Source organism: Neopelma chrysocephalum, unplaced genomic scaffold (assembly GCF_003984885.1).
Source record: "Neopelma chrysocephalum unplaced genomic scaffold, ASM398488v2 Primary Assembly neopelma1_24, whole genome shotgun sequence".
NCBI lineage: Eukaryota > Metazoa > Chordata > Aves > Passeriformes > Pipridae > Neopelma > Neopelma chrysocephalum.
The window spans coordinates 6004654-6015425 of NW_020897693.1; the positions used below are offsets into that span (position 1 = coordinate 6004654).

Consider the following 10772-nt stretch of genomic DNA (forward strand, 5'->3'; position numbering starts at 1 on the left):
ATGAAAGCTATGATGGCATTTTAACAGTTCTTAATCTATTAATAAGAAAGAATAATTTGCAAAATATATTCCCTCTTCTGTTTACATTCATAGCACCATTCTTAGCAGAAATTATATGTAGGCTCCCATGGTGTACAAACCCTATGAAAGCCATGAAAATTCACTAAGCTTCCTTACGTCCTGTGCCAAGACATTCAGCAGGAACTTTGGTTGTTGCCAAGAAACACGTGTGCCTCAGATACAGAAGCTCTGCATGTACCGGTATTTCAACATTCCTGGAGAGAAATGTGACCCCTTGATGCATACACTGGTTTGCTGGCATGCTCACATTCCTCCCCATCTGTCAGAGTGGCATGCTGCCTTCTCGCAAGGTGGGATGCCAGTTTTGGAGCACAGGTGCCAACCAAATATAGGTTCCGACTAATACTCTGCAAAATGTGGCAAATGACACTTCACCTGCAAGAGGACCATCCTACCTCTGACCTGTGCCAAATTAGGATTGCATGCTTCATTAGCAAAAGGGGTCATCAGCTGAAAATCATAGGCAGAACCAGAAATGCTGGCTTTCTGGACAACATCTCCTAGCTGAGAGTCTTCAACGCTGAGGTTTAATTTACAATATGCCAAATTTTCCTAACGTTGCAGCCATACAGCCCTTTTGTGCAAGCTGCAGCAGACCATGGACAGAGATCTGTTGAATTCATACTCCCAGACTCATTTCTGATAAATTCCAAGATTCTTAAAAATGGCAAATGAATTAACAGTGGAGGAAAGGCATAAATAAAGATTTGTGTTACCTCTAAGGGAGTTTGCTAACACCACAAAGAAAACCACCTTCACTATGACTGCGAAAAAACACAAACAGAAACTAATTATATAATTCTAAAATTCTTAAATTCTATAAAATATTTTATTATAAAGATTGATATATGATATAAAATTCTGGGTTTATTCTCAGAATATATGTACAAATGAAAGCCCACTACTCGTGAACAGCCATTATACAAAAATCATTCAACACACAATGACAACCCTGGATGATATTAAAACGGTATCTCAGTATCCTCAGAATGAAGTATATTTTGAACTCTTTCGTTAATGAAAACATTCCACACTATATTAATCTAACAAGAAATAGTCAGCTGATCAATAAAGAGAATAACCGCAAAGTAGTGTTGGTTTTGCTTCCAAATTAGTGCAGCCTACTTCATTAATAAATGTACAAAACAAAAATGAAGCATTGCTAGTCTGAAAAAATTATCTGCTTTCAGGAATCAATTTGCTATCCTTTCTTTGGTAATTTACTATGATTTCTGTAATTTATTTATCCCAGGATGCACCTGATGTATCATCAGCTTTAGGTGATTTTGTTAAACTGGCTATCCAGAAATGAGTCATATTCTGCATAATACTGCATTATTTGGACTATTCAGAAGGCATGCCACTGCTATTCCCAGCTGACAAACTCAAAGCCATTAATTCTTACAAACACAAAATTATAAGTCAATACGTTGAATTCTGTAATTATAATTCAATACATTAAGATGCAAAGTCCTGCATCTGAGATGGAATAACCCCATGCAACAGCACAGGCTGGGGGCCAACTGGCTAGAAAGCCTATTTGCAAGAAAAAAACCTGGAGGTCCCTGTGGACAAGCTGATCATGAGCCAACAGTGTGCCCTGGCAGCAAAGGCAGCCAACAGCATCCCAGGCTGTTTTAACAGGAGAACTGCCGGCAGATTGAGGGACCTGCTAATTTCCCTCTTTCTGGCATTTGTGAGACTGCATCAGGAGCAGCCTCCAGCTCTGGTCTTCCCAGGACAAGACAGATACTGAAACAGTGGAGCAGGACAACTAGGAGGCTGCAGCATGAAATACAAGATATACAAGAGGTTGAGAGAGCTGGGTTTGCACAGTCTGGGGAATAGCAGTTGAAGGCAAGAGTTTATTGCTACCTGCAGCTGCCAAAAAAGAGGGGGTAGGGAAGATGAAATGAGGCTCCTTACAGAGGTGTACAGGGACATGACAAGAGGCAATGGATACAAGCTGAACTATGTGAAATTCCAATTCAACATAAGGAAAAAAATTACCTTGAGGGTGGTCAAACACTGGGCTAGATTGCCAAGAAACACTGTGGCATCAGCATCCTTGGATATAGTCCAACTTGACTGGAGATGGCCCTGTGCAACCTGCTCTAATTGGACCTGCACCGATCAAGAGGTAGGACTGGATTACCCCGGGCGGTCTTTTCCCATCTACATATTTCCATGATATACATGCTATGATTTTGTATGAAACACATACCAGTTTTAACAATGCCACATACAGGAACATTTGCAAGTATCACACTTGAGGCAATCATTAAACAATTTAGGGGCAGCATACATTTGCTTTTCTCATCTTTTCTTTCAAAGTCTTCAGTCTTTTGTACAGAACTTATGTCTAGTAAATTAACAGCATTAGACATGGCATTTATACTACACCTTCCCACTTTAGATTCCAAACGCTTTAGAAATAATGCATTACTTAACATAGAAAAAGGCACCTGTTTATGCCCCCAGCCAAACAAGTAAAGTGGCATAAAGTAAAATTTTCTTCCTGTGCCTGTATGTCACAACCACTGTCCTAATGTAAAGGAGATTGTCCTGCCTCTAGGCAGGATACCACAATTTTATGACAGTCTCAGGCCTATCACAAATATCATCATATTAAGAAGATGTGATCTTTCCTGCCTAGGTTAATTAATTTAAAATATATTATTTCAGACTATTAAAAATATCCTGATGCTTGGGCTACAAATTTCCATGCTCAAAGTCAAAATGTACAGAAATTGCTGCAGTACTGCACCTGCAACTGAATGCTATTTATTATAAGAGCATGAATACCAAAATGGTAAAGTCAACTTTAGTATAGACCAAGGGCACAGTAGGTTCTTCGTAATGCTGCCAGAAATTTTATTGTTTATTAATATAGTGTAGAGCTTGAAAAGATCACTATATTAATTTTAAAGACTTGATGTAAGAAGTAAGATATTGGTGTTAAACAGGTAAAAGAGGGTAATGAATCTCCCTTTTACTTTTGTGGGTTTTGCAGTCACTCAAAGCCAATAGGCTGAGACTAAGGCACAATAAATAACCCACAGGTACAGGGTCAAAGCAAATATGTATTTGTATGTCCTTTGTACAGTAGAGGTCTTCCAGTAGCTAAAATGAGCAAAAATCAGCATTGCCAAGGAGACATGCTGCTTACGTTTTAAGGAACACAAGTCACCAGAACACATACAAACTGGCTGCAGTGGGCCTGACTCATCTTCTATAGGCTCATGTAAATAAGAGGGGTAATGAGTGATCACATATTTAGAACATATACTGTCAGGACACAGATTAATGAAAATGTTTTTGCAGCAGGAAAAATCTTTCTGACGCAGTGGCAGCAGACAATATTGTAACATAGCTCTATCAGGGAGATGCAGATATTGTCAGGAAAGAAAAATCTTCTGCAGTCTTCAAAGTTTATTTGGACATTGGGTGCATATGAAAAGTCTTTGTGCTCCATTGATTATGAAAGTGGAGGAAAAGCATTTCTTTTTAAAAAGGACACTGACTTGTGAGCTATGCAGATATATCACAGCTTTAGCACACCTATTTTTTTCACACCTTTAAAATCTTTCTCTAAGCATTTTGGATAAAGAGAAACCAGCAGTATAAAGATATCTTGTGTTATTTCTCATTCCTTTCCACTGACCACTTCCACAAATGTTACTGGAGTCCCTAGGGAATAGCAACTACTACAATCATATATGGAAGGAGGAGAACATATGAAGTTACAGTTTTTCTCATACCACTTATAGTTCCTTTTACTTTCTATGTGTTCATGCAGTAAAAGATGCAGAAGTGTTAGGAACAGGAATAGTTATATGGCGAGACAAATTCTGTTTACAGACAATTTTCAATGGACTTCAGAGACTTTGACTTTCAGAGCACCACATGACTCAAAAAAGGACAATGTTAATTTTGTTCAACCTTTTAGAGCAGAGCATTACTCACTAAGGTATGCTACGGAGTGGTTTGTTCGCACCATTTTCAAATTATCTGATAGGTTAAATTCCCTAAGAGAAACAGATAGAAATGTTAAAATTCTCTTTTCCTTATAGTATTCTGCTTTACTACAGATGGATGAAACAGTATATCAAAGGAAACAGAAGATACACCCAAGAAAGGAACTACAGTGTTTACACTCTAAACAAACACAATTCATTTTGATAAATCTGAAGTTTTTTTCTCATCCTTCAGACTCACAGTAGAATAATTGAATTTGGCAGACACTTTCTGTGAAATGTTGTGTCTTTATTGGTGCTTTTATGTGCTAGCAAGCACAAAAGAAAAAGAAGGGGAAACAGTGAGATGTATAAAGCTATATCACTGCAATAAAAATGATTTTTACTCAGGTACAATATTCTAGCACTGTACCTTGTACAGTGGTAAATGAAGAGGCCTAGTCAGTCTAACATGGTGTAAAATCTTAAGGAAGCAAAGTGCTGTATTTCCTTATCTTGGTGTAGCTGGTTCACATCAACTCCAAGTAAGAAAGATATCGCTGGCCTTGACTGGCTACACTGATATAAAAACTACCTGGGACCTGTCTGCACTAGGACTGTACCTGAAGAAAGGTGTCGTAACATACCTTTTATGATGTTAAAAAAAGGAAGATTTTAAAAAAATATTTGTAGAAGCCTAATACACACAGGGGTATTAGAAACCTGCACAGTGCAAGGTTCAAGGACATAATCTCTCCATTCTTTGTTTTCTTCCTTTGTTAAACTGAGGCAACAATCCTTTTTTCTATGGTATTGAATAATGGCCTGTTCTGCTAGCCCAGAAATAAAAGTAAGTGAAGACAGTCTTTGTATTGATGTGCTATCTGTCTTGTTTATGATAGAAACTATGTTGGTTTTAGATGGGAAGTGTTCTAAGAAAAGCTTTTACAACAGGTTCGGAAATATAAAAGCCATTTCAGGATGAGGACCTCTCTATTCTTTATTTTGTTAGTCCTTGAAAGGGCTTTTTAAATGTTAAACGCTACGACTGCCTTCCCCCAGATGATGGCCCCTTCTCAGCAATCCCTCTGTTGACATCTCTTTGTTTGCTCTTAGCTTGTCTCTCCTTCTTCCAAACCCCTTAAAACAAAACTTAGCCAAGAACTTGGAATTGAACTTTTGGCAGACATTGTGCCACTAAAACACACCGAATAACTACGTTGCACAAGTGAGATTTCGGTAAAAGAGTTTCTTTTCTCACTTCCAATGATATACAGAATATTTTCCACTCTTCTCTGTGGCAACCTCTATATATTGCAGTGACAACTACTAAGCAGAGCTGCTCAGAAAACAGAAAGCATTTTCAGCTTAAAACATGCTAAAAGAGATGAAAGTTTTGAAATGCTAGGGTAATGTCCTGTTTCTATTTAATATGAAATAAAGCTTTCTGCCTAGAACAAATTTAATTTAAACTCTGCACTTGAAGTAAGTGTATGTGTGCATACATACTTTTTATTATTATTTCAAGCTAAAAAGAAATCATTAGTTTCCTTGTTAAGCTTTCCTACAGACAGATACTGGCAGCATTCCCTGTCTCACAGCGATAGCTACTTTGAGTATGAGAAGTTCATTAGTAACAATTAAACATTCTACAGCACTTGAGAAGAGGTTGATCCTATTTTATATGCCAATGTCAGTGAGCACATAATAAATTACAGTAGTCCAATTACTCTATAGCTAATATTTAGCTCTTCTACATTGCTTTGAACACACTCTGCAACTGTTAATTAATTCTTAATGCTGGCATGTAGATATATTACCCTAATTTCACAGATAAAGCAGAAAGGTGAGATAATTTGCCAAAAGCCACTTAGTCTTGGGTGAAGCCAGGACTAAATGGGAGAAGATTCAACTCTCTATCCATGGCTTCCAAGCCAGGACTGGTCACTCTGGGATAGTTTTATTACTGCAGCTTAGTCAATCACTGCATGGCAAAGACACCCTTATCACATTACATTGTGAAAAATTCTTTTGGCTGTCAGACATGGTTCTACTTTAATCTACCCTACCTCACTCCACACAGAAAGCTTAAAAAAAATATTTTAAAAACTGTGAAGATTTTACATCAGGTTCTTCAAACATGAAACTGCTGCTGCAATATCTAGTCAAACCTCAGCTTTCCCATCCCCAGCTTTCCTAAGCTGTTATCTGCCTGAAAGTTTTTATAATGTAAACTGCTGAGCTTCAAAACTTGGAATTGGACTGGGGTGGGAAATCTTCATTCAAGTGGCTCTTCTGGTATTTCCTGTAAGAGAGCTGGTGTGCACCTGCCCTTCACCCCCAAAGATGGTTCCCATCCACAGACTGGAGCTCAGTAGAGAAGCAGAAATACATTGAAAAGCCTAAAACGCAGTATAATTGTACATGACACTGAATAATTTTGTTACCTTACTTGTCATTTCACCTCATCTCACTCTCATCTCATTGTCTCTGCTTATGTTTAACTAGAAACCTAAACATTCCTCCCCATTGTGTTTTTGCTACACTGATAGTTATTTACTTGAGGTCTGATTTCTGCATCATAACCAGTTTCTGTTTCATGACAAAATCTCACCTGCTGTGAATTGAATATTAACTTCAGAACAGTCTCTTCAAACATTTCAAAGAACTGTGGAAAGCTCACAGAAATATTGCCCAGGATCCTTACATATGGTTTTGTTTGTATTCTAAAACAGTCTCAGAGACTGGAGGAGACAGGTTTCTTCTTAGAAACATGATCTGTTTTGTTCTCCTGCAAATCACTGCATTTCTCAGTTGCTCGAAAGAATACAGCAAATGTAACGTTGGATCCCAGCATGACAGGATTTTCAGAACTCCTTTCTTATCATTAACTAGTGTTACCGGAATTACATAAAGCTCATGAATCACACATCCTCAGAGTTATCTGTAATATCTCCAAAAAGATAAGTGAAACCTTTACATAACCAGTCTGCTACTAAGAGAATCCACATTTTTGTTAGCAGTCAGATCTCTCCATTTTTAAGCTACCTCATAAGTAGATAGCTTCCATTTAATGTTGAGGATGTATTTGTTTAGTAAGGTAGCTCTTGTCTGCAAAACCAGAGCATTTTATACAAGTGAGCAAAAAACTAAGGGGAAAAAAATTTGTAAAAGCATCTCACTGAAATAGCAGCAGCACATTATTATTCAAAATGGAAACAAAAACAAAATTACCAAACCATTAGTCAGACATATAAACATTAGTTCATTTCAGTTGTCCTCAAAAAGACTGGAATTTAACAGTAAGCCACAAATAAGACACAATTATAATAGCTGATTTAGAGTTTAACAGTCTCATTTTCTTCTACTTTTTTTCCCCCAAAGACAAACCTTCTCTGTTTGTTCCATAAAAGAAAAGTGGCCAAGAAGCTAAAATTTCAACTTGTTTTTATTAAGGGACTTTTTATTAAGGTCTTTAGGCATAATAGTGAAGAAGTCCTAATAACATCTTAATTTAAAAAAAAGAAAGGTACAGTCTCACTCGTATTAGATTATCACAATTCCTATTAAGTTAACAGACTAAATATGCCTCTAGATACTACTAAAAAAATCAAGTTTTTTAATTTATAATGTCATTTTCCCTTTTTTTTTGCAATTTTACTCCTCGTTAGAAATAATTTTTAAATTATAAAATTTAAACTAATCCATTATTACAGTCTCTATATAATAGTGTAAATTTAAATACATGAAATGAAGTTAAAATTGTAAATACATGATTATCTCAGATTAATTCTCCCTTCTGCTCTTTGTCATTGTCAAACAATAACCACAGAAGCTGTAGAAAGCAAATGTAACAACTGTGCCTTTCTCTTTGGTTTTGCACACTCAAGCAGTGCAATATATGTAAACATGAAATAAAACATCACTATCCTGGTGCTGTTCTATATGAATAATAGCTGAAAATAATTATATTCTACATATCACATCATATCATATAATATCATTAGTTTGGGTTGGAATGGACCTTAAAGATTACCTTGTTACAATGCCTCAGCCATGGGCAGCGACACCTTTCACTAGACCAGGTTGCTTGAAGTCCCACCCAGCCTGGCCTTGAACACTTCCAGGGATGAGGCAGCCACAGCTCCTCTGGGCAACCTGTTGCAGTGCCTCACTACTCTCACAGTAAGGCATGTCTTCCTAACATCCAATCTAAACCTGCCTGTTTTGAGTTTAAGGCCATTCCCCCTTGTCCTTTCACTACATGCCCGTGTAAAAAGTCCCTTTCCAGCTTTCCTGTAGACCCCTTTTAGGTACCGGAAGGCTCTCTAAGGTCTCCCTAGAGCCTTCTCTTCTCCAGGCTGAACAGCCCCAACCCTCTCAGCCTGTCTTTATAGGACAGGTACTCCAGTCCTCTGATCATCTTCACAGCCCTCCTCTGCATTCACTCCAGCAGGTCCACATGTCCCTACGTTGGGGGTCCCAGAGCTGGAAGCACTCCAGGTGGGGTCTCATGAAAGCAGAGTAGAGGGGCAGAATCACCTCCCCAGACCTATTGGACAGGCTGCTTTTGCTGCAGCCCAGGTTGTGGTTGGCTTTCTGGGCTGCAAGTGCACATTGCCAGTGAATGTAAAGATTTCCTTCCACCAACACTCCCAAGTCCTTCTCCTCAGGGCTGCTCTCAATCCCTTCTCTGCCCAGCCTGTATTTGTGCTTGGGATTGCCCCAGCTCAGGTGCCAAGTCTCCCTTGCAGATGATTATAACTGGCATCAGCAGGCATTGTCCTTCCTTCCCTCTAACCTTCATAATCCAAAAATTTCCTTGATGGAACACGGAGCTAGACAGGTGGGCAGATAGATTTATTGGCTCAAATCCAAAACATTGAACAGTTGCAGTGAAAAAAAAAAACACAATAAAAATAAGAATAAAAACTTGTGATTAAAGTAAAATAAGCAAACAAACCACTAAATATAAGTAGTTGAAAATAAATGCAGCTCAGATCACTGAAAGTTAGAAGTTCAGATTCAAACCAACTGTTGAGAAGAACTGAAAATTTGGGACGTATTCTCACCACCCGTACTGTGTGTGCAAAGCACACAAAAATGAGGGAACAAGCACATGTAATTTATGGGTACTGCTGGAGATGAAAAGTCCATGGCTGAAGTGACTGCCTTTATGCACATGGACAACATGCACACAGACCACAAACCACTCAAAAAGATCTAATTCAGCAGTGACTTTAGCTTTTTGACACAAGAAATTTGCAATCATTTGTTTTGAATCAGTTGTTAAGGAGGTTACAATAAGAATGCATACTCTTATGTGTGCACAGAGCTGCTTTTATCCCTGGTAGTTTATCTCATTCTTATTTCAAAAATCCTTAAGCAACCAACTTTAAGGTTAAAGTAGCCAGGTTTAAGCTGTGGTATGAATTGGCACACACCATTTGCACATTTCAGCACACACACCATGACCTCCTGGCATTAGCTGGATGGCTACAACTTTATCATGGGGACAAAGTGTAACTGAGGAACTAAAACAGAAGGGATTTTCTTAAAGTTAAGGTTAGAAGACCTAAAAATGTTACTGTGCATTTTCACAGACAGTAAAGCTAAGCAAAAACTCCAGAATGCTAACATTCAATGGCAACCCATTCAAACTGAGCTAGTTCCAAAGCAGACATATGTGAGAAAATACAAATTGCACAGAATCACAGAATTGTTAGGGTTGGAAGGGACCTCTGGAGATCATCTATCCAACCCCCCTGCCAAAGCAGAGTCACTTGGATCAGGTTACACAGGAACGCACCCAGGTGGGTTTTCAATGTCTCCAGGGAGACGTTCCCATTCTATTCCATTCCATCCACGATCTCCCTAGGCAGCCTGTTCCAGTACTCTGCCACCCTCAATGTAAAGAAGCTCTTCCTCATGTTGCGGTGAAACTTCTCGTGTTATAGTTTATGGCCATTGCTCCTCGTCCTGTCGCTGGGCACTACTGAGAAGAGTCTGGCAGCCACCTTTGAGACATTATACGCATTAACAAATGTGGGGGCAGTAGGTGAATTTGCGCTTTGAGCATGGCAAAGCCCGTGCGGGCGACGGGACCACAGGAAGGGCAGCAGCGGCAAACGGCCCAAGAACGGAGGGGTTAAGTGGGAAACACCCGGAGCTGCACACAGAGGGCTCCACTCCGAGCACACGCTGCCGCTCTCCACACGAGGGGGCAGAGCCGAGGGCGGCGGGGAGCTGACCCCCGAACGAGCCGGACATCGACACACACGACACCCCCACCCCGCCTCCCCGCGCCGGGATGTGCGGGAAGTGCCGGGCACTGTCCCCGCCCCGCCCGTCACGGGGCGGGCCCCGCGCCGCGGGGCGCTCTGGGCCGCGCAGTCCCTGCGCAGTCCCCGCCCGCCCGCGCTTCCGCCGCCACCGCCGCCACCGAACTACCGATCCCAGCGGCCCCCGGGCCTTAACCCGCCCCCGCCCCCGAGGGAGCGGCTCCGGCAGGAAGGCGGCAGCGGGGCCCGGTCACTGAGCCTCCACCATGAGCTCGGCCAGGGAGTCCCAGAGCCACCACGGCCTGAAGCGAGCGGCCTCCCCCGATGTAACCGGGCGCGGGGCGGCGGCGCGGCGGGAGGGAGGAGGCGGTGCGGGAGGAGGCGGCGGGGCCGCGGCGCGGCGGCGGAGCCCCCGGCGGGACGCGGGGAGGCCGCGGGCGCCCGGGCGGGCCCG

The 10772-nt window shown here is 40.9% G+C and overlaps 1 protein-coding gene across 1 annotated transcript in view; it reads left to right on the forward strand.

Moving 5' to 3' along the window:
• The first annotated feature begins 10512 nt into the window (after positions 1-10512).
• The window catches only part of CUNH11orf58 (chromosome unknown C11orf58 homolog), an 11232-nt gene continuing 10972 nt past the window's right edge, over positions 10513-10772 (forward strand). The window contains exon 1 of the mRNA XM_027701178.1: positions 10513-10644. Within this exon, the coding sequence (XP_027556979.1) occupies positions 10585-10644 (60 nt within the window). The 5' untranslated portion in view covers positions 10513-10584. The remainder of the gene's footprint in view (positions 10645-10772) is intronic.